At 40.8% G+C, this 25516-nt stretch overlaps 1 protein-coding gene across 1 annotated transcript in view; it reads right to left on the bottom strand.

Annotated features, from left to right (window-relative positions):
* QRFPR (pyroglutamylated RFamide peptide receptor) overlaps positions 1 to 24401 on the bottom strand; it is a 36299-nt gene extending 11898 nt beyond the window's left edge. The window contains exons 1-3 of the mRNA XM_018568858.1: positions 24014 to 24401; positions 7801 to 7959; positions 3316 to 3377 (exon numbers count right to left, since the gene is read on the bottom strand). Of these exons, the coding sequence (XP_018424360.1) occupies positions 3316 to 3377; positions 7801 to 7959; positions 24014 to 24353 (561 nt within the window). The 5' untranslated portion in view covers positions 24354 to 24401. The remainder of the gene's footprint in view (positions 1 to 3315; positions 3378 to 7800; positions 7960 to 24013) is intronic.
* Positions 24402 to 25516: the final 1115 nt, after the last annotated feature.

The raw sequence follows: 25516 nt of genomic DNA, 5'->3' as shown, positions 1-25516 counted from the left end.
AAGTTTGTGCAATAGTAATAGGTGAGAGCTGTTGGATAGATTGTATTACTATCCTGGAGTTCAATTTTAGGGAAGAATTTGAACCTCAGTCAACCCTTAATTGCTGTCTGTACCCCCACTATGCAGATTAACCCTCTCTATTTGTCCAGGAGACTACTGGCAGAAGATGATTGGAAATTCAAAATGTTATAGTTGTTATCAAAACAGAAAGAGACAGTATTTCTTAAAACATGGATGCCTGTTCTGGTGACAGCTGTCTATGAGAGGAATGTCCTTTACTTTGTATGGATTTCTTCTCACTTCCTATTGCATCCCAGGGACAGGAAGTGAAGGAAAATCTTTACTTGAAGCAGTAATTATTCATATATAGTTACCCGGATGGCTCTTTAACCCTTTTACTGTCAAAGGCATATTTAATAAGATGGTCCCAGTGCTGGCATGTATTAAAATTAGATGGGAGTTTGTTTACATTTTCAGCCTCCTTATAAGCCCACCTGTGATTGTAATAAAAGTTACTTACGAGTGTATACACACACATCGGGTGCATCATGTACGAAAATGATGATTGCCCCACAAACATATTAGGTATTGTCTCACATTCCAGGATCATTCTAGAGCCATCATTCACAGTTAATTCTAAATTGATGCATTATACAGCCTGTTAAACCATTGGCTATGGATGATTGTGGGTACCGTTTGTTTACGTCATTTAATGGACATTGAACACATCTACCTTGACATAGTTGGTATCTTTTTTTTTTTTAAAGAAATTGGTGTATTATATTGTGTTTGTGTATACAAAAAAATTAATTGAATTGTATTTTGTACTTAAAATATAGGGTTTATACACAGTTCTCCCTAATATTGGGTGGCATAAAAAAATTGCAACTACCACTATTTTATTCTACAGTGTCTATGCTTTCAGAAAATATATGATTTTTGGGCGGGTTTATGTAATCTTCAGGCCCAAAATGTGAAAAAGTGAGGGCAACAAGTGCATTAGTATCCCCTACCTATTTCCATAAAGAGTTAAAACAAAGAAACATACACAACAAATTACAATCTTTAATAAAATAAAACACAAACACACATCTTTCAATACTGGGTAGGTACCTTGCAAGTGGAAGCAGCAAAGCCCCTCCATTGCAACCAACCCTTGTCTTAATGGTGAGGGACAAGAGCCTCTTCACCACCTCTGTATGCCCCCAAAAAAGAGATGGGGGTAATAGTAAATGGGAGGCTTACAGTGAAATTTAGAAGCCTCTTTTATAATAATGGGGTGAACAGATATCTGCCCCCTGCCAAGGGAATTAATACAATGGTACAGTTTTTAAACTGAGGTTTTATGTCTTTTTTTTGCTATGTATATGAATTTTAGGTTTTACAAATAAACATTAAACACAGGGCGTGACCATGTCACAGGATTTCAGAAGCATTTTGGGTTTCCCAAAGAGGGAGCACAGAAGAGTCTGTTTAATTTGCAGGCACTGGGGTTATTTATCGAAACAGGAGCAGACAGAAACTGGTTACTGTGGGCAACTGCTCCAATCAGCTTCTCTCTTTAGTTTGTTCAGTTAAGCTTTGAAAATAAAAGATTGAAGCTGATTGGTTGCCATGTCCAGCTGTTCCAGGTTCTGTGTACTCCAGTTTTTATAAATTCCTTTCTCTGTCTCCAAATGAGTTTCCTGTATGGACCCATTTGAAGTCAGAGAAAGGGGAAGAATTCAGCTTGAGTTGTGGGGGGTGATTTACTAACCTAAACACACGCACGAGGTGTGTGTGCATTTTTACACAGCAAAACGTATTTATCAACCAAACACGAGCAACGTGTCACATTTTCACGCCGTTATGGCGCGTTTTTATGTATTTACCTACGTGTGCGTCATGTAGCATGCGCCATAGGCTACACGTCGCTCTAATAGTGGCATGCAAGTCTCTAAAAGCATATTTCCACTAATGCCATATATGGAAAAATCATGCACATGATGCATATATAATGCTGCTTCACAGTTTAGACAAAAATGGTTAGCTCATGCATTTACATTCCTGCATTCATCAACGCAAGCAACACAACGTAGAGCTAATTTACACAACATCACCTTGCAATTCATGCAGGGCTTTGCACAACACACCTGCTGGGTGTGTACACACTACAAAGGTGTCTAGATTCCACCAATAGATCATGCTGGGAGGGAACACACTACAGAGGTGTATACTTGTTCGTGGCGTGTTTATAAGGTTAGTAAATCAACCCCGTGGAGTCTTACTGTGGCCATACACACTGCTTTCTTTGTATGGAATACCTAATTTTCATTATTATCTATGTTTTTATACCCTTTCTCAATACACCTTTCCATGTTAATTCTTGGTTGTGTTTATGTCTGGCAATATAGTAACACAGAAGCATGGATTCAAGGGAGATTAACAAAATGTAAAAGTAATTAAATACAGTATATTTATTACATATATAAACATACAGTAGATATTACATTTGTGACCTATAGTTTCTCAATAATCAATCATTATTCTAATGAGTTAACTAATTCACTTTGGCAGAATAGTAATCTCTCATAAAAATGGAACTTTGCTTTTTTTTTTATATACAAATATGAATATGTATAACCACATTGAAGGCCCCTTTAGAAATGTTATGCATCGTGGAGCATCAAATTGGCAGGAGGAGGGGGTGGAGGCATTCATAGTTCACTTTTTCAACCTGTAAAGTTAATTGTTTCATACACAGTAGGCACATTCCTAATAAGCTCCTATGATTTGCTATTGAAGCACCTGCTCTCTCCATCCAACACTTCTCATCTTTGGTGCTGTATACGTGTCATCTCACTGACATGGAAGATTGTTAAACATAGATAGACAGTATCAGTCTCTGGCATACATTCCCTCCTTGTGTAGGGTAAGGTAGAACTCAAAAATGCCTACTGTAATGCAAGGTACCAGTTTCAGATATGTGCAGCATCATACGGCCCCACATAATAATTTCTCAGATACATTACATCCTAAAATGTATTATTGCATTGTTGTCTGAAAACATATAAAAAGCCATTTTACAAAGTCAGCAGGCATTGGGCTTGTTTCGCTGGCTTCTGAGATCATTCAGAATTGGTATTCATAATTGGCAGGATAACAAAATAAACCCCACCATGACTTTATCAAAACTTAATTTCATCTGTTTAATCTCACACTGTTCTTTCTAAATCCCATGTATTCCACAAAAACTCTTCCAACTATAATCTGGTAATGACTCAAGAAATTCTAGTTTGTTGGCAAGAAAGGTCTGACCACTAGAAAGTTTGTTACCTCTAAACGCTGGACATGCCACATAGGTACACCAACAAGTGCTGCTATCAACCACACAATACCTGTAAAAAGATTCAAAATATTATAACAAATATGTAATTGTAGAAAAAGGAATACTACATAAAAAGGTACACTCTATTTTTTATTAATACAATACACACTTTCTTTGAAAGGAACTGCAACCTCAGTGGCGTCCTGTGTTTACGCGTGTGTGTCTATATGTGTGTGTTCCCTATAAGCAAGAACATTATTTACAGACAATCCTCCATTGCAGGGCACACTCCCACCTTGTCGCTCACCTTTCACCCCTGTAACCTCTTAGCCTCTAGTTGATCATAGGTTATGTTCATGTGGCTCATGGCCTTTCCCTTGCATGTTTGTCACTTCTTGGTGATCTTTGTTCCACTATCTGGTTAGACACATGGGAGTGGTCTTTGCTCTGCTTCACTTCCTGGTTGGTCACATGGTAGTGACCTTTTTTTCTGACCGCTGATTTGTTGCCTGCCCTATAAAGGGATTTTGTCCTTTTACACCTTACCTATGCTACAGTTAAGGAGAACTATGGGGTTAAGGCTTTTCCCCATAGTTCTCCTTAGGGTAACGGGAGGACACAAACTAGCGTCCTCCCGTCACCTTAGGCTCAGTATACCGCGAGCTGTAGCTCGCGGTATACTGTGATGCCGCAGTATACAGCGAGCTGCTGCTCGCGGTATACTAAGACGCTGCAGCTGAAGCAGATCCCGACAATTGTGCCTGGGATCCGCCCAGCTGCGTGAGTGACAGGTAGATAGGCAGAGCCAGCTGTACCCGCCCCCGTCCGTTCCGCCAGTCAGCGCTGGCGGATCGGAGCAGGGAGGGGGGAATCCAGCCCCTCCCCTGTCACGGCAGAGAGCCGTGACAGGATGGAGAGATGAGCGAACGCCGGTATGTGTTCGCTCACCTCCCGATCTACTGAGCCGACCTGTGACAGTCCCATTGTCACAGGTCGGCTAGAACTATGAGGTGAGCGAAAAGCACTCACCTCATAGTTCTCCTTTAGCTTCGCTCTGCTGTTTCTCTTTGGATTTCTGACCCAGACAAACCCTTGACCTCTGCCAGTTTGCTGCCCAACCTGACTAAGCTTTGTTTACTGACTTGGTTTGTTCCCACAGTTTTCTGACCTCTTGCCTGTCCCTGACTACTTATCGGATTAGCTCTGTGTGTGTTATGTCCGGCCTATCAGGCCTAATATTCCTTGTATAAACAGCTTACATCACATTATATTTTTATAGTTTAACCATGGTTCTACTTAAGATCGTTTTTGGTTCAATTGGCTTTAAGTGACTTCTGAAGGATATGGAAGCTCCTTTCCTTTCTATTATATATATATATATATATATATACATACATACATACATGCACACATTCACACACAGTACTGTGCAAAGGTTTAGGCATGTTTTGTGCTTTAATCTTAATAATACTACTCTACTGATAAAATGCTGAAGTGTTTATTAAAACAATATGTGTTTATACAACCAATCAATAAATAAACAATAATCAGATTCTTGTCTGTTGGAGGCAGCGCTGAGTGATGACCTAATAGATATATAAGGTCCAACAATAGAAGTGCGCAGTGGTGGAGAGCACTTAAGAAGGAATATTGTACCTTATGTGGAACACTGCATTGAATGTGCAATATTATATGAGACTATGAGGCTGTTATCAAGGAGTTGAATTGTTTTTAATTTGTAAATGAATTATAACACTAGTAGTTTCTAAAACAGAATTGGTGGCTTAATATCAATGCACAGAGGAGACACATGTATGTGGGAGATTAATTGGATGATTAATTAATTAGTCAAGAGATTAATTAGCTTTTTATATATTTATTTATCTCGGTAGAGCAGCAGAGGACAGCCCACATACTGATTATTTTATTTATGGTTTGTAGGAACACAGATATTGCTTGAATAAGCACTTCAGCATTTTATTAGTAGAGTAGTATTATTGGTATTAAAGCGCCACACACCTCGCACACCATTCAGATAATCAGTGAGTTATGACGCTTACCCTGTGCTGGCCAGATTAGTGAGGTCAGGTTCTAAGTCTATTAGCACAGAAGTAAAATATTGTACGTGTGAAACAATTCTGTAAAGTGACAGCATTTTTAAAAAAAAATATCATTATATCAATTTCAATTATCAATCTAGAAGCCACATCAACAAAAAAAAACCCTTAACATTTTCTGCACGCCAGTTCACACCAGTTGCGTTTTCCTGCATTTTTCCACGTCAGAGGTATGACTTTTTGGCTGCAAGTCTTCTATGTATACTACTTCTATATTTTATTGTGGGTGGGTATCTGAGCTGATAGTGCCAATAGACATCTTCAGATTGTGAAAGAAAGCCAGCATGATGTGTCTTTCATCAGCATTTTCAGTCCTCAATTTTGACTGCTTCATTGTGGTTCTGCAAAAGAACTTTGGCAGCAAATCTTATCAGTACCACTTATCTTTCTTGGAATTTCTGTCTATTCTTGGTGCAGTAGGACCACCCTGTGTTTTGCTGCTGTGCTCAGTCTTCCGACTGTGTAAGATTATTTACATTGAACTCAACTTTTAAGTAGAACATGGCTTTTTCTTATCCAGTTTTATTTTTCCTACACAGCGGTTTGTTTGATTTAATGGTTGTGTTTTAACCTTCATGTTATCTTGTAGATTATTAGCACATGTTTGGTATAATTGCTTACTCATACATTGGACCATATGCCTGCAAAATCCTAAATGTAAGCAAGTGTACCTTGGAGAATAGATGCTGTTTTAACCCTTTTACTGCCATGGGTGAAAGGGTCTCATCAGACCTGGACTCTTGCCAATTCCCGAGCGACTGTGAGCTGTGTATGGCTGGCAGCCATACACAAAAAATGTGGGCACCCTTCTCTCTATTGTTACCCACTGTCTGCATTCCACTGTTTTCCCTCCCGCTTCTACTTCAGTCCCAGTCCTTTCCTCTTAGGTGCACCCTTGGGTCCTCAGTCACTGCCTTCCACTGCCTGCCAATCTCCAGCTCCACTTGCAATGAGACCCTGGAAGTGCTCAGTACTGAGCATATCCAAGTTCATTCAGCATTCAGTATATCCAAGTTCATTTGCTATCTAAGATAGCAAATATGTCTTAAAATCTCCAGTACTGAACATTTCCATTTTAAGTGGTCTGCAGAGTGGCAGTTGAGAAGAAAATTGGGGACTCTATTTCTCTCTGCAGGTCATATGGGAAACAACAAGGATCTGCTTAGACCTTGATTATTTTCCCAAAGATTACACATAGCAAAATACACACATGCCATATCCCTGCACATATTAAAGGTTTGAGAAAATATTTTAGGCTGCCATCAAACTTTTGTGATATGCATTGTGTTGTGCATTAATGGGTGTTGTATTAGGGCAGGGGTAGGCAACCTTGGCTCTCCAGCTGTGCTGAAACTACAAATCCCATCATGCTTCTGTCTCTGGAAGTCATGCCTGTGACTTGCAATGCCTTATGGGATTTATAGTTTCAGCACAGCTGGAGAGCCAAGGTTGCCTACCCCTGTATTAGGGCAACCCATTTGTTTTAAAAAGACTGCCAATGCACTTCAATTTACCAACACATCCAAACGCACATGGCTTTTTCTCAATGCACTGCACCACAAAAACAGTATGTACTTTTTGATAGTCTGGATTGCGGGTGCATTGCCTATTACCATATATTGCGTAAGATGCCATTCATAATGAATGGTACAACCACGCGCTGCACTTGGTGGTGCCCTATTCATTTATGTCTAATGTGTTGCAGTGCATCACACATGCATATTAAAAACATTCTCACTTTGCCTATTTAGGCTTCCTGACCCACTGATATTTAAATCTTACTGTGATCCCCCACCATACCTGCCTCCAGCTTAGCTAGCACCCACTGCTTTAGAGTATAGGAGAACATATGCACTTCTTCTATGTAACAGTGCTTGGATCAATCGGTAGATTTAAACACTTTTACAAGATGGAGCTGATGATGTCCTGGCTACCAATAAACACAGACACATGCCGACACATTAGCACAACACATAGCTGTAAAGCCAGCCTTTAGACTTTTACCATAAATGTATTTACAGTTTTGCATACTTTAAATTTAAAATGCAAATATGCAAAATAAATAGCTTTTAATATTTTAATTTTTAATTATTAAAATATCATTTGATAGTTTATTATTATTCCTACGTCAAAATAAAAAAAAAATAAAAAAACAATAGCCACTCAACATGAAAAAATGTAAGGCATGGACTGATAGCTAAAGGGTTAACACACCAAATAATGCTTCGTTTTTTATTCTGTTTATGAGCTTTTGAGGTTGTTAATTGATAACTATTTATTCCATTATTTTTCAACGCATCCTCACAAGTGCCTTAAACATTTGCACAGTACTGTATCTGATATGATAAATTATTGTAATTATAGAAAATTACTCACCTAGCATGGTGAATGCTCTTCTATTTGTGTATTGCCATTTCATCTTTAGAGGATGTATGATTCCCTGATGTCTTTCCACGGCAATACATGTCATTGTGAGAATTTCAGTGACAATAGCAGTAGACTGAACAAATGGGACCATTTTACAAGCAAAGGCACCTACAAAATGATCACAACAAAGATGAATGAGTTTTAACATTTACTCTTATAATACATAAAGTACACATTAGGCTTACCATACAAAGTATTGTTGCTAATCTCCATCTCCAAGTACTAACTCAGCTGCAGATTATAAGGTAGCACAGTAATGCATTTATACGGCAACTCTTTTTATCTCTTGCTCTTTTAGGAAATACCTTACTATACATCATGTGCCATTTCATGAATCTAACATATGCAAGACTGATATTTCAGCTTTTGAATGTCATAATCCAGACATACATATTCAACTGCCAAATTATATTTCCTTTGAAGGTCAAATTAGTGGCTGCAGTTATCTCAATGCAAGTCAGAGTGGGAGAATAACCAGTTACCTGTGGGGTCAGCTTTTGGGTAAAACAATGGCAATCAGCTAAAAACACCCAACATTGTCAACTGCTGTTTCCCCGAAAATCTGGTACTCTTAGAGAATTATACAGTATAAATGTTTTAGGAGATAAACAGAACAGATTAAAAATGAAAAGGAGCAGGAATGCTCGGGAGGATTATGTCCAACACACACGATTTATTTTCTTTTGCAGAGGAAGCTAATGCTGAGCAACAAGCTGTAGAGCAAAGGTACATGAAGGTCACATATCACATATTCCTGACACTGGTGAGTGCCTATTCTCATCCTGGCTTTGGCTGTGCTCAGAGCAACCCGAATAGGAGCTGGAGGGGCCCTCCCACTTGAGCCTCATCTGCCTTCGGTTGTGCACACAGCAATCTAAATGAGAGATGGAGGGACCCTCTCATATGCTTAATTGTACAATGGAGCTTAAGTGTTTTGCTGAGTACACTGGAAACAGGAATTTAAAAATGAAACATGCCCTATTCAGATGTGTTTTTACTGTGCTTGCAATAGCCCAGACCATGATGAGGAGGCACTCACAAGACCAAAGAAATCACTCAGCAGTTGCCTTCCTTTACATCTACAATACTGAACACTACCCTCTCCACTCAGGTTCCAGCAGTAGTCTCTCTGTAGAGGTCTGATACAACCCCTGCTGAGTCAAAGCTACGGCTCCCCAATCAGCAAAACCCCTCGTCCCAGCTGATTGAAGAGGTCCAGCTCTGACTCAACAAGAGGTGTGTCAGACCTCTACTAGTAGGAGACAGGTTTTTCTGTTAACTCTGTGGCTACTTTCTAAATGAAACAAACTGTAAGATTTTGAACACCTTTTGTCATGTATTTAGTTATTTAAATTAAACTTTCCGTTAAGCTTTTAAAGTGTATGTAAAATGAATTCATATTAATCCAAAATATGAGAGTTGCCACCAGATCTGGAGGTAAGAGGTAATCACCCAATGGGGCCACTTCTTCAGGAGACGACTGTCTAAGTGGGCATGTTAAGATCCCAAGAAAATTATATATCAATAAACAATGCTATTACTGTGGTCTAGGAGCATAATCTATTTATTTATGAAATTAAAATGTCATCTGCATTTAAAGTCCAGGTATATATTAACTGTGCTCCTTCTGTCACTGTACTACTGAGGTTTAATATGTCTACACATAACTGTCATCAGTAAAAATGGCAATAGAATGTTTCCTTTAATAAAAAGTTTAGAAAGAACTGGCCCAATACTGACCATTGGAGTATGACAGTGCTGTCATGCTCCAAAGTTAACTTTATCCCATTTTAGATATATTCTGTACACAACTGAGCTTAGGCTCCTAACTTCTAATCAATCTCTAAAAATGCACATACATTCTGTTCCTATTTTGCCATCCTCATATTTTATGCCAATGTGTTTAAGATCAACAACTACAATACCACAAGATTTTGCAAACTACATATATATCAACATCATTTTAAACAACCAAATTTAGACTTGCCTCCTCATAAAAATGATAATGCTAGTTAGACATGACTTCTGATGAACCCATGCTGATTCTCTGTTATTAGTTTTTACTCTTTTTACTCTACAATTTCATTCCTCAACAATATGGGGTCTATTCACGAAGCTGCCGAAGGATCTAGCCGTAGCTTCGGCCGATCCTTCGGCTAACTTCGGCCCCAGGACCCCTTTGGTTCAGTAGAACTGAAGGGGTGCTGTACGGGCTATTCACTATAGTCGGTACAGCTCCCGAATGTGGCCGAGAGGCTCAGTCGAGCTGAACGCATATGCATAGGTTCGGCTGAGCCGTGATTAAAGCCGCGGCTGGCCGTTGGCCGGCCGACAGCCTGCTTCTGACAGCTGGGCGGAGCCAGCCGTGATCTTACGGCTGGCTCCGGCCACTTGAAGAGAGATCAGCATCCCTGGTTACCTGCTAACCAGGGACACTGATCTCCAAACAGCTAACTCTCCCTGGCGCCCCGGGAGTCTCCTGCTCACGGCCGCCAAGGAAAGAAACACTGCTGTTTCTTTGTTTTCTTTATTCTGACACGAGCGAGGTTAGAATAGAAAGAAAAAAAAAATCCCATTGAAATGCATTGCTACATTACTATTGGCTATTTCAATTTGCAATAGCCAATAGTAAACTAGCATTGTACCCGCCCTCTGCTGCAGTTCTCCGTGAGGTCCATCAGCTGAGGGCGGGTACAATGCTAGTTTACTATTGACTATTGCAAATTGAAATAGCCAATAGTAATGTAGCAATGCATTTCAATGGAAAATTATTTTATTTTTTTCTATTCTGACATCGCTCCGTGTCGGGAGGCTCCCACAGCAGAGCAGCCGGACAATGGGAAACTATTGGGCGGAGCTAGCTGTCACTGCTAGCTCCGCACAATTGTTTTCTATTTACTTTTTTTAACTTTTTAAACTATTTTTCTGTTCTGCTCGGTCCCGCTGAGGGACCGAGCAGAACAGTCGAGCCGAAAGCCGACCCGACGCCACCGGCCTCTGTCTCCCCGTCGAGCCGAATGCCACTCAGCGGCATTCGGCTATTCACTCACTGCTGTTCGGCATCTATAAGAATAGGCTGAACAGCAGTGAGTAGCCTGCCGGATGTTCGGCTCAGACGATCCAGATGTTGGATCGGCTGAGTCGAACTCCTTCTGCACTTCGGGTCGGCCGAACATGCCGAGCTGGAGGCTTCACCTTGTTACATGGAGGCAGCATTGATGCACCCCCCCCTCCCAGCACCCCTCCCCTCCCCAGGAGACGAAGAGAGCAACTGAATCTAATCAACTGTGCACTGTAAGTCCCTGTTTTTTCTGTGTAAAGGTGCCCATGCACCTGACGACCATCGTATGATAATCGCGGGTGATCCCGCAAACGTACGATAATCGGCAGGTGTATGGGCAGCGTACGACCGCATCTACTGTAGGGTCGCACGACATTCGTTTTCTGAGCACGCTGGAAAACCTGCCAAAAATCGTACGATTTTCAGCGGGTTGGTGGTATGCTCAGAAGACAAAAGCCGCAGGGGCCGGTGGGGCACACTGCCCGCTCAGCATTGCAATCATCAGCAAGCCTTCACCTCAGCGGGGAGGGCTTGCAATGATCACAAGTACGATCTGCTTGTCCAAGATGGGCAGATCGTATGAAATTTGAATGACCTTACAACCATCGCACAACGAAAGTCACTGCTGACCTCTGCACTCCGAGTTACATTACTGAAGACCTCTGTACTGCTGACCTTTTGCGTCACACCGCTGGCCTCTGGACTCCGCGTTGTTACTGATCTCTGTACTCTGCATCACACCACTGACCTGGCGGAGTTAAGTCCAGGGCAGGGTAGGGGTTAGGTGGGGCAACTGGTGGCGTGTAACTTTTAAGGCCTGGCTAGTAGCTCAGGACTTGAAATTTTGAGCCCAGTATATATCCCCAAGACACAGGGGAGTAAATGGTGGGAGAAAGAGGGGAAACCTGTTCAAAGGAGTCACAGGCACCAATAATAAACTGCCTAGTTCTAAACCTTCTCCGCTTTATTCAAAAACAAAAATAGTTGGACCATAGTATCCCAAGCGTGCTCTTTTTTGACATCTTCAACATTTGAAAGGAGTACTCCACAGTCCACCTGTGTTTGGAGCCCCTGCATATTTTAGAGCATACGTGTATGTAGAACAGCTCGGTTGGAATAAAAAGGCAAACCATTTATTGTCTAGCATAAGGAAGGTATTACATTTGGATCTTGACAAAATGGCAGCATGGGCAAATTAAATGTATTTTTTTTCTCCTAGGCAGGAGGAAAAGTATTACCCTGTATACACTTTTGGGCAAAACAGATAGAGAAACATTTGGTAATACTAGTTAACAATAAGCTAAGCACTACCACTACAACAAGAGGCAACTGAAAAGCAAACAATCATGGGACAAAAATGAGAGCTAAGACCAGATAAAGCTAATATAGTTAAGCTGTTGTATCAATCACTAGTAAGACCATGTCTAGAATATGGGTTATAATTTTGGGCACCACATTGTAAAATGGGAACATATGAGTTTTAGAGTTCAAATGCAAGAAACGAAATTAATAAAAGCAAAGGGATTAGTTATGGTTTCTATGAAATATAAGAAAATTAAAACAGGTTCATTTTGGAGTATTTTTTTTTTCTCCTGTATGAGCAAAATTGGCAACAGTTACACATGGGTTTTTGTTTGCTTTCCTTTAGGGCTGCAACTAACAATTAATTTCATAATCAATTTGTTAGCCGATTATTTTTTCGATTAACCTCCCTGGCAGTCTGATCATTTCCTTTTTTTTCCCTTTTTTGTTTCTATTTTTGGCTCAATTTTTGGGGGGGGTTTTTTCCCGTTTTTTTACTTTTAAATTTCCCGCGGTTTCACATGCCCCCCGCGCGCGCGGTGCGGACGCTCGCAAGGGACGGAACCCAGAAGACGGATGCCGGCATCGGCCGGAGGATCGTGGGCAAGGTAAGTAACGCTCTGTGCAGTGCCTGAGGTGCGGATTCATACGTGTAAGCCAATTGGCTAGAGATTAAATATTTCATCTCCCCTGGCTGAGTGTGGGGGAGGATATTGCTTGACACACAGCTCCGTGTGCAGTGTGTCACTGGCTTCACAGACTTTAGGGTCAGTTCACACCATCTCCAGTATGTTCTGGCATGGTTAGTGGTCAGAACACACCAATGCAGATGTGTCATAATGTACTGCTTGCTCACATTATTGTTCAGTGTCTGGGTCACAACAATCACATAAATAAATTAGTATGCTTGAATCTATTTCCCCTCCTCATCATTTCAGAATAAAGTGAGAAGATATAACGGCATAATAATAATAAATGACAAAAAAAAAACCTGGCTTAACAGTCACTGAGTAATTTACTCCCTCTGTGCCTACAATCTGATTTGCAGGACGCTAATATGATAATCCACCAACAAATAATTTACTCTTTATCTTTTAAACAGATTTAAAAAATGAAGTTAAAGAAAGCTTGTACGTTTCAAAGGCTGCCATTATTGATCACATTTTAAAATGCTTGTGGTCTTTGCCTTCAATATTTTGTGATACTGTCCTGGAGCAAGCTTCCAAATACAAAGACCAGAGTAAAATTTGAGTTCTTAATCTGAATAATTGCCCAGATTTAGAGGGTTATTCACAGAGGAATCGAAGGATTAAGCTGAAGCATAGGCTAATCCTTTGGCTCACTTTGGCCACTGGAGCCCTCTGCTTCAGCCGAACCGAAGGGCTGCTGAACTGGCTTTTCACAATAGCCCGTACAGCAGTCGAAGGCAGCCGAGTGGCACAGCCAAGCCGAACGCACATGTTTCAGCTCGGCTGAGCCGTAGTCAGAGCCGAAGCGGGGAAGACAGTCTGCCGAAGTCGACCATTCTTCCCATAAATGTAAACAACTGGGCGGAGCCAGCCGTATGTCATTGCTGGCTACGCCCAGTTGTTGTCATTCAATGGCAGCCTAGTGTCCTCAAATTACCTGAGGATGCTGGGCTGTCACTGAATGGCAACAACTGGGCAGAGCCAGCCATGACATTACGGTTGGTTCCGCCCAGTTGTTTTGATTTGTTCGGGACCTGCGGGAAGACAGCGACAGGTGCCGGACAACTGTAAACAGTTGGGTGGAGCTAGCGGTGATGTCACCGCTAGCTCTGCCCAATTGCTTATATTATGCCGCCATCTGTCAGCATGTCATTTTGCGTGGCGGGAGATCGTCGCGTGTGGTCAGGTCAGCGGCCGCCTGTTTTTTTTTTTTTATTAACGCTGGACATTGTGATTGATCGTTGGGACGTCCAGATTACATAGTTGGATCAATTTTTGTGAATGTTTTAAATAAAGGACTTGTCAAATGTTTTATGTATATCTGTGTTTTTTTTCAATTAAAGGATTTTTTACAAACGTATGGTCTGTTTATTTAACCCTTTAGTGAATGGGTAGGGGTATAAGTACCCCTTACTCATTCAGAAGGGGGGGGCAGCATCTGGGTGCCCCCTTTATTAAAGATGGTATCCCAATGCAAATAAGCCCCCCCTGCCCACAGGGACAAAGAGCATGGAGATGGGTGTCAAATTGTTGAGACTGGTGGGCCCCATTGAGGGCTTTTTTTAAATGGGGCTCACCAATGCTTGTTTTAGAGGTGTAGGGACAATGCCAGTGGAAAGGGAGAGGTTGAAGATGTGGGTAAGCATTTGTAGAAAAGAGCTAGAGGGTGACCAGAGTAGTTATGAGGGTATGGGGTCCAAGGGCAGGTAGTTAGGTGGGTGTTGGATAAAAGAGTAGCTACTTTGTTTGTAGTGTTAGATGTCTGGACAGTGGCAGCCTCATGGTGAATTCCATCAATCTTGTCTTTGAAGTGGTTGGCAATCTCCTGGGCAGTCAGTGGGTTGTTTGGAAGAGGCAGCGGAGGACGAAGTAGGGAGTTAAAAGATAAAAAAGAGTTGATGGGGACTAGATGAAAAGGGTGTTAATGAGTGTGATGAAATAGGTCTGTTTGGCTGTTTGGAGGCAGGTACTGTAGTTTTGGAAGGTGGATTTATCAAACATGCTTCTTATAACAGAAATAGGTTCTCCCACTCTTCCTATGAGAGGGAAATGAGAACCTATTTAGAAGAGTGCCCTACTAGAAATATTTCACATGCATAAGACAAGGGTAGTGTTAGGTCCCTAGGCTTGTGCAACTCATGTCAGGATAGCCAAGCATTTTCCCGCCAATTGTTTTCAGGAGATAGCTGTCATCGTAAAACCCAAGGCAAACAATCAGGCTCCATCTATCTTAATGCAACAATTCTTGCCTCTGACAAATTAAATGAGGTCCGCTTTCACCAGCACAGAAAAAAAAACAATTTTTAATAGAGTAGAAAACAAGAATCAAAAGCTTTGGCACAAAAATATGTTAATTAAAAGTTTGTCATCTTATGAAATGTAAACATTAGAGATGTTCAGATACCAGTGCCAATACTTGGCATTTTCTCGAACTACCAGGGTTTCAGAGGTGGTAGCTGGGACCTGGCTCTGGCACTCCACCACTGTCCTGAAATCATTAGTCTGTATCGTTTTAGAAAAACTGTCACATGACAATAAACAAAAATGTATCAGTACTTGTATCTGAGTACTGGGACAAGTATCAGTACTTGTATTTGAAAAACTGGTATTGGTGCATCCCGAATATATATTTATAAAACCAAAATAATGCATTATAACAGAGATGTACAAATCCCAGGAGCTCCGTATGCTCCTTAAAAATGACAGCTGCCTCCTAACTTTTGAATTTTTTTCTAGTCTAGTCCTGGAGCTGGAAAAGTATCTGTACATGTACTTTTACTTATACCAAGTACGGTACTTGGTATCTGAACATCCCTAGTAAAAATAATATTAGAAAAACAAGAGAGTACATTTCATTAACAAAAAAACAGCTCATGGGAAACATATTGTACACTAGCTTTCAGCCTGAGCTGCAGCACAGTATTAGAAGGTTCCCATCAAATACTTGCCCTTTTGTACTAAAAAGATTTTATGTCTGGTGTACCACTTATGCTATTAAAACACAGACATTGTTTCTAATCTATAAAACATCAGATTAATCAAGAATTTGAAAAACACATTTACAACACAAGTGTTGTTTCAAATTATGTGTTATATAACATATATTTAAAAAAGATTTAATACATGACACAGGATTCCCAAAACTCTATGGGTTATTCACAGAGGTACCACAGCAGCATTATAGTTATTCTGCATTTCCTAAAGATGGCAAGACAGTATGATTCTATCGGAAACTCCATACAGTAATACCTTGGCTTGGGAGCTCATTGCTACAGTTTTTATCAGTTTGTGCCCTACCTTTTGTTTCATCTCACACTAACCCTCTCTGCAACCCATAAACTGTATTTCCAATTTAACAGTTATATTTTTGTTATGTGTTCCCATTTACACAGCATACCTAAAATATATATATTTTTACATATTTCTTACCTTTTAGATGTTTTGTGCAGCAGGCAACATGGCTGAATCCACGTTTTTCTGAGCACCTTCACAGTGATCTGTTCTTACAAAAGACTTGGGACTGTTAGGAATTCATTCCTGCGAACTTTGGAAGCACAGTGACAGGTATGGGACTGGGTCTATGGGGACAGGAATTTTAAGGGACTCTATGGAGTCACTTCTGGTAAAATGGCTGCGGGGGGGGAGGGGGGGGGGGGATAATCTACTGGGGAAATATCATATAAGGAAAGAAATTTATGAGGGGGTACTTTATGATGGCAGCACCTTATGTAGGAAAGAATGTACTGTATAAGAATGACTCTATGTGCCAGCATTGTAAAGGGAAACAGCAGTGCATAGAAGTACAAAATGGAGTGTGTGAGCGCAGAGTGACAGCCCTGTATGGAGGCACATATATGATTTAACCATGGATCCGTTACATCCAACACATTTAATAATGCTTCGCTACCTGTAGAGAGAATCCCTTGACGCAAAAAGTTCAAAACCAATAAAAAAAGTAAAAGTTGAAAAAGTAAAAATAGATTTTACAGGCTTCTTATTTTTTTTCTTTTAAAACAAGTTAATTGTAAATAAGTGAAAAACTAGGGACTGTGTGGAAAGTTGGGATACAAGGTTAGTTATTCAAGCAATTTAAAATACAACAGACACAGTTAACATTTACATAAACATCATTATGCAGCAGATTCTAAGCTCAATGAATTCCTAACAGACCTCACATACACAAAAAAAAATACAATTTAATCATCGTTATAATTCATTGTTTTTCTTATACAATACGCAATTTATATAAGGTTTAAGCAGCACTTGCTTTAGAAGGGCTTACAATTAATTAATGAACATTTTCCCAGATGGGTATTCACTGTCTAACATGAAAGAGCTTAAAGGCGACCTTTCACTAAATCTATAAGCACGTCTCTTTGTCTCTTTTACTTCCTCCACCCCTCACCAGTGTTGTTACAACCGGGGGCAGCCAGTATGCAGAGCGCAGAGTAGGGGGGGGGCGCCGGCCGCCGAGCAGTGGCAGCGGGGCCCGCCGAATTTAAGATTTACGGGCTGCAATGGTGTGGAATCCCGGGCGGTAAGTTGCTTTCTACATTTAGTCCTGCTTTGCAAAAGCAGGAATAAATGTGGTGTGGGGAGGCCAATTGTTTGTTTACAAGTGATCCCGGCGATCCACTTGTAATAAGTCTGCGGCCGTTCCGTCCTCCTCTCCCCTTCCCCCAACCACCCCCCCCCTCCCGCACCTACCTCTCTCCTTGCTGGCTCTGTCCTCCGGGGGCCCGTGCTCCCCCTGCTGCCGAATCTCTCTCCTCACTGGCGGCCGATGAGGGAGGAGCAGCCTTCTCCTATCACCTGTCACAGGAGTTCCAGCACATTGCTGTGCGAGAACTCCTGTCTTGGAGGTGACAGGTTCAATAAAGAGAACCTGCCACCTCCAAATGCTACTAACCAGGGGATTGTTAGCTCCTGTGTGATAGCAATAAAGTGAAGTGAAAAAAAAATTGATTAAAAAAATGAAAAGTAAAAAAAAGTAAAAAGTAAGAAACAAAATTATTAAATTAAAAAAATAAAAAGGTGATTAAAAAATATCATGGCCCACTTGCCATGATAACCAGTTGATTGGCAGGCTCCTTCCCTACAGGGACCCGGGCTTCCCTGCATAGAAGGAGGACAGGAGCCTGCCAATCAGCTGGTTACTATTCCCTGGGTGATATTTGGGGGCCTACAGAGACAATGAGGGCATGCTGAAACCTGTAGTTCCCTGGGTAATATTTTTGGGGGGTGTACAGGGACAATGAAGGTATGCTAGGACTTGTAGTTCAATTACAATATGTCCCAGCATGCTCTCATTTCCGTTACTCTGGTTACACCACTGCCCCTCAAGCTTATATCATTGACTATTTCGTTTAAAATTAAATTTTGCACATGCAGTAGTTCTAGTACTGTGCCACCAAGGGGCTGGCTGTGAAAACCAGGGAGTGACAGTCAGCTCCTGAATCCAAGATGGCGGCATGGAATCTAAATAACCCTGACAAGAATGACCTCATGGAATTCCAAGTACATGTAAAGATGCATGCTGTGATAAATACAGATACATACCCCTCAAAATGAGAAAAAATGGGTCTAAAATAAATATATATTTTGGGACCTTTCCCTTGTGTTTTATTGGCTCTTTTTTTGTGTATTTTGCTTTTTTTTATATATTTGAGACTGAAAGGCAATTTGAAAATGTTAAAGAGACAAAAACACATTTGTTTACCTTTTCCCTTTTATAATGTATTTTATTGTTGTATGGTAAGAAACATCAAATAAATGTAGAGTACACAAAAGACCCAACAGTGTACAGTCAGTAAAATTTTCTAGGTGTTATTTTCTAAACCTTTTTTCACACGCCTATTATCTAAAACACTTTAGGTTGCAACAAACTACATCCAAAAACAAACCAAAGAGCACTTAGAACATAAATAAGATGCAGAAATAATTGTACTACATGGCACTATAAACAGGGACACATGGGATGGTAGTATGAATACTGCTGCATGATATAAGCTTCTCTGGTTCTATACAACACCTAGGCTGGCAGTTCGATAAATAGGGCAATCTGAAGCAACAATGAAGCAAAGGAGAGCAGTGCATGACCTAGAGAAGTATAGTTAATCCATCTATTGGATAAAATCAAAAATCTACACTCACAAACTCATCCAGCATGCAAAAATTGATTTTGTTGGTTGGCAAAAGAAGTGCCCTAGGGAGCCATAAAGTTACAGCACACCTCTAGCGACCACACAGCAAGTAATGGCTGATGCGTTTCTGGGTCCCCCCCCCCTTTTCTCAGAGCCAAAAACAAAAGACACACAGTAGCCATTCAAACCCCTTAAAAACATTAAAAACAACCTTAACCACCTCAAACTACACAACTTCACTTTGCCCACTGACTCCAATGCCACTGATATTTCAACAAAATTTAAATTGTTTTAAAATTAAACTGGCTAGTTTTACTCATGCCTGATAATCACAGTTGTGGACTTTGCCTGTACAATGTATGTCAGCAGGGCCACCTGTAATATCCACCAGAGGTGCAAGTGACAGGGAGACTATGTGAGAGTACTGCTTCCTCTCTCTGATAGTCCCAAGACATTCGGAGGGAGATGTGGTGACATCACTTCTGTGTTTTTCACAGTTCTCCTGATGACTTGCTGGAGAGCAAACTGTACCTGTGGACTCACAGTGCAGCAAACTCTCTGCTTTAGCTACCGTCTTTCTGTGGCTCCATGCTTTCTACAACTCTCTTGCTGTTTTTGATCATTACCCCACCAGTTGTCCCATTACCATTTATCAGGGGGGCAGCTTTGATAAATCATTTATCAAGGGGCAGCACTAAAGAGCCAACGCCCTGTCCTTCTACCAAGATGGCTGCCTCCAATGAGACACAGCATGGAGAAAGGCATAGTAAGTCATTAATGGCAAAAAGCTCAGCTGCAGGGAGCCTAGAGGCAATTCTGGTGACTAGTCATTCACCCTATGCTTGCTTTTTGGGGTGCAGATTTCACAATACAGGCTCTTACATATGGCACAGCTTATATGAAATTTTAGTGATTAGCTTTACTACTACCTTTATCTGAGAATTGTGTAATCCAAAGTGTACTTTCTGAATCCAGTGCCATGTAACTTGGGTTATCTCTGCTTTCTGCATCATCAGTCACAAAGCAGACTGAATACATTTGGTGGTTATGAGAAACTTGGTATTACTGTTTTTGTTTTCTAGCCAGCAGTGGGTGTGTTTGAGATTTCCTCCGCTTTTTCACACCTCTGCCTAATTGAAACTTCATGTATACCTTCTCTTCATGTATACATTCTCTAATTAAATTATCTATGCATGTAATTTGAGGTTCAGCTACACAAAGTGACTAACGAAATATGTGCCCTTATAGATAACAGAAACAGCATGAGTAATTTCACCCACAATTAACTGCAACCAAAAATACACCAGTGTGAAGGGGCTATAGAGGTAAATAAAATCCTCTCTAGATCATGGATTAAAATAATTACTTCTAATAGCTGTACAGTAAATTAATATGAATGTTCCTGTTTTTTTTGTTGGTAAATGAATACATTATTTAATTTTCCAATGAAAAGTTACATGAATATACTGTATATAGCTGTCACACGCAGCATGCTGTACCACGTGTCTGCACTAGAAATTAATCCATAAATAATGTAAGTGGATTTTTTATGACTAAATCAATAAAGCTAGGAAAACATAACCAGTGATTCTTTACTTTGACAAGAAGATGGATATTTAACACAAGGCAAGCAGCTGCATTTTGTCTGATGATTGCTTCGATTTATACTGTACATTGTATCAACATGGTATGAATGTAAACGTACGAGGTTATTTCTTTATAGGGGAGTCTGTGTAACCATTAAGTAACAATGCATCATTTAATGAACATACATTTTCATTTATTATGTATTTATTTTAAAATTATGTTTATTTGCATGATATTATAGCAATCGCCATGATCTTTATCTCAGCACATTTTATTTATTACACTTTAATTGATTATTTGCATCTATGGTTTAGCACCAATCTTCCTGCTAAAATGAATAGTCAACTGCGCGGGAGCGAGCAGCGATAACTAGGTAAGTTTAAAATTATTTCAAGCGTTTTTGTTTTTTTTACACACTTCTTGCCTATATCTACTGCTTGCTAGCAGTAGATATAAGCAAAAAAAAACCGGAGGGTTTAGAACCCCTTTAACCCCATTGAGAATCTTTGGGATGTGCTGGAGAAGACTTTACACAGTGTTCCGACTCTTCGGGTGCAATTAATGCAACTCTGGATGGAAATAAATGTTGTGACATTGTATAAGCTTATCGAAATGATGCCGCGTCAAATGCGTACTGTAATCAAAGCTAAAGGTGGTCAAACAGAATATTAGAGTGTGTGACATTTGTTTTTGGCCAGGCAGTGTATATTTGTGATTCAGTGCTTTTGGGGACTCTCGCTGTGTGGCACACTCCTAAACATGAAGTCCATCAAGACCAAATGTTAATGCTAATCAATGGACTGTCTACTGAGAGATTGGGACAGATCGTCAATTTACATATTCAGTTGCTCCTGAGAGTAGTCAGATTAGGAGACTTTGACTTCATGTCTGCGGTTAGCCTTACTCTTTTCTCTATGAATAATGTGATTTTTTTTTTTAAATCTTCTTTACTGTCTAACAATAATGAGATGAAACATATGTCACTGGCAGAAAGTGAACGGGTTCAATGCAAGGGCAAAGTATTCTTTTAGATCATTAATGTGACTTTCTGTGTTTTATGTAATGTATTCAAGGGAAAAAAATGCTGCTTGATCAAGGTCAGACAAAATGGGCAACAGGTTCTAAGAATAACATACTGTGTGTGGGGGTTGACTGTGAAAGAGGAGCAGGAGGAAGAAAGAGACTGAATACAAAGTAAACATAAGTGACCCTTTACAAGACAGAGTTACTTTTCTTAAAGGAAACCTATACTAATCTGGTATGGTGGTTTCCTTTGCTGAGCTCTTCTGATTTTTTTTAATACTGCACTCTATATGCTACGCTGCATGTTAAACAATGGGCACAATGGCCACACAGTCCTGATGGGTATACTTAGTTTATTATGTTGTATGTTAAAAATATCAGACCGCTTCACCCAAAATGACATTTTGCACATTATACAGTCCTGGCCACTCACCCCATATGATATGTTGTACATTACATAGACCTGACCACTCACTCCATATGCTATGTGGTACATTACATAGTCCTGACCACTCACTATATATGCTATGTTGGGCATTACATAGTCCTGACCACTCACTTGCAATTTTGTACATTACACAGTCCTGACCACTTACTCCATATGCAGTCTTTTATATTACATAGCCCTGACTGCAATACTATATATACTAGATATGCACTGTGTTGAACATCATACAGTCCTCACTGCTCCACTTGATATACCGGCTTGTACCTTACATAGTATGACTACTGTAATTTATACTGTACATCCCAGACAGCAAGCAATTGAGCTGCAAGTTTGAAAATTACTTGCTAAAGTATTGCAGACTTGCCAAGCTTCACAATTTTGTTGCACAATTACAACAAGTCTGCATTACAAGTCTCCAGATCAATGTGCTTTGCAAAAGTGCTGTACACTTGCAGAGCTCTTGCTAAGACCTACAGGACTCTTGCTGTAGACTTGGCAAGCAAATTTGCTACAAATTCAAAAAGTGTCAACTAGAACTTGTGCTGCAAGTGTTCTACAAGTCTACAACTTGCCAGGCATGTGTGCAGCAAGTTAGCAAGAATTACAATTTAACCCTGCCAAGTTTGTGACAAGTTATCCTTGCTATCTGGGATTGTGCATTACATAGCCCTGACTGCTGCACTGTATAGGTTATGTTGTATATTTCTTAGTCCTTACCAATGTGTTATTTGTCTCAAGAGTTACTGGTTACAAAGTAGTTCCTAACTATTTTAATGAAGTTTCTCTTTAAGACAGGATCAGCTAAAGTGCTAGCTCCAGGTTTATATACTGTGCGCAGAAAAGCATAGGTTATGGAAGAGTTAATTTTTTTAAATATTATCCTATGTCCTGAGGTTTATATGTGCCTGTGAGTTTTCAACTTGTAGCACAGTAATTAAGGCATACTTGTGAGTACAAAGACTGTGGCATACATGCAAAATGTATACATCAAGTGGGTTTAGACTCTTTTCCGCTTAAAGAAGAAGTCTGGGGGAAAACATGAATAATCCTTGCAGTGGGCTGCCCCTGCACTGCAAGGGTTAACTGCTCATTTTCATCTAGGGAATAAAATAAAAAAAGTACACTCACTGAACCTCCGAGCCAGCCGGCTGTCAGGGTGCTCCCTCCAGCCTCTCTCCTCCACTGCAGCGATCGCATGTACCATGGTGTCCTCACCTCCAATACACTGTGTATAGAACATGATGACTCGAGGATCCTTATACTGCTGCAGCAGTGGAGGAGACACGCTGGAAGGAGCGGTCTAACAGCAAGCCGGCTCCAAGGATCAGGTGAGTACAACTTTATTTTAGTCCCTAGATGAAAAGAGCAGTTAACCATTGCAGTGCAGGGGTAGCCTGACTGCAAGGGTTAATAATATTTTCAGTTGGAGTTCCAATTTAAGCCACTACCTCTTTCAACGCCCACTGAATGTCGTGATGTGCTAAAAGATATGTTGTCCGCACACCATTCTGCTTCAGAATATCTTTATTCGTATTCTTTTAGCATGACATATGGATGCATCCGTAGGTCATGCTAAAGGATTACAAATAATCCTGAAGCAGAAGGGTGTGCGGACAACATATCTTCTAGATTGTATACTGTGGTGCCATCCACCTGTTGATCTAGCACCCACTGGATTCTGGGGTAAATTGGTATGGTGTGTGGAGGTCATAATACCAAGTGCTTTTGTGTTATTAGCACTGCAGAAACAATTTCCTCCATGTGTCCTTGGGTGCCCCAGATCTTTCACACTCCTAGCAACGCCCCTGGACAGTCTCCTACAGTTTACAGCCCAGAACAGAATCAAGTGATACGTCTGTTTTAAAGTTTAAACTGTTACAAGTACAACTCTGCGCTAGGAAGCCCTTACCTCCCAGCCAGTTGGATGAGATGTTCTGCAGCATAGTGAATGGAATACAGAAGAAGGCAATGAGCAGATCGCTGACGGCCAGGGAGCAGATAAAGATGTTGGTGACTGTCCTCATTGCTTTGCTCCTAGTCACCACATAGAGGACCAAGGAGTTACCAAACAGAGCCAGCACGAAGATGACCACACAGATGACCACAAAGGCGACCTTAAAGGGGACAGGGAGCTCCGGGATGTAGACCAAAGGCTGCAGCTGATAGAGCTCGATGAACTGTTCCCTAGTGACATTATTCTCCTGTAAAAGTCTGGCGATCAGCTCCGGGGTGATGTTCAGGGAATGCATCAGGTTCTGAGCTCTACTGAGCAGACAGCCTCAGCTCAGCCACTGCGCTTCATAGAATGGCAAGTGCTCCCACAATCTAGGACTGTTCATGGCGTCCTATGGGACACAAATGGACGTGATCACATTGGAACACGACACATGGAATGCAGATGTTCCCTTTCACAGCCATATTAATCCTTATTCTGGGCATGCTTGTAATGCATTTAGGAGGTGCAGATCAGTTCTCAAACATCCCATTGTACTGAATCCAGAAGCATTACAAGGCAACAAACAAAAGTAATTAACTCATTGGCAATCAGCGTTTCTCAGGGGAGCAGGAAAAGCCCTTCTGAATGCAATAGAAGAGTATTCTAACAAGGAACAAGAAACTTTTGTAGTAGCAGAAAAAGTGATCGCTCAGTGTAGACTACAACGCAGCAAACAGAAACACCACCGCAAAAATCGTCCTCGATCTCTCTCCATGTCATCCAGTAATTTGGCCGCTGTCTGGAAGTGACCCGCTGACAGCACAGTGAGCCTCGTCCTAGCACGGGCAGTGCGTGGTGCTGAAGGAAAGCTCCTCTTTATGTAGACTTGGCCAGCCAATCAGAGCGCAGTACCAGACAGCATCCTCAGGATCCCTCTAGCTGTGCACATCTGTCAATCACTTCAGTTCACTTCCATTTCTCAGCTACACAGCTGTAAATTCTCCAAAACACTTCACAAGGTTAACTCCATCATGACTGCTTTTTAAAAAAGCATTTCCTGAAGCCATTATTAGCTCTGCTTCTATGTCTGTAAAGAATAAATCAAGGCAACTGGGTCTGCTGCATTGTTCTTGAAGACGTTTCACTGGTCATCCGACTAGTTTTCTCAATTCAGAATTCATTCTGAATCCATTTATTCTCAATTCAGAAACCATTCTGAATTGAGAAAGCTGGTTGGATGACCAGAGAAACATCTTCAAGAAAAATATAGCAAGTCCAGTTGCCTTGATTTATTTTTTACAGATATACCATGACCTGGATGAATGAGAACCTTCACAGACATAGCTCTGCTACTGCTTACTTTTGACTTTACTGGTTTAAAGAAGAACGCCGGGAAAATAAAAAACGTACTCTTGCAGTGGGGCTAACCCTGTACTGCAATTATTAAAGTGACATTAAACTCACCCCCCCCCCCCC

The sequence above is a fragment of the Nanorana parkeri genome, unplaced genomic scaffold (genome assembly GCF_000935625.1).
Source record: "Nanorana parkeri isolate BGI_ZX_2015 unplaced genomic scaffold, ASM93562v1 scaffold1254, whole genome shotgun sequence".
NCBI classification, from domain to species: domain Eukaryota; kingdom Metazoa; phylum Chordata; class Amphibia; order Anura; family Dicroglossidae; genus Nanorana; species Nanorana parkeri.
This window is presented reverse-complemented; position numbering and strand designations above follow the sequence as displayed.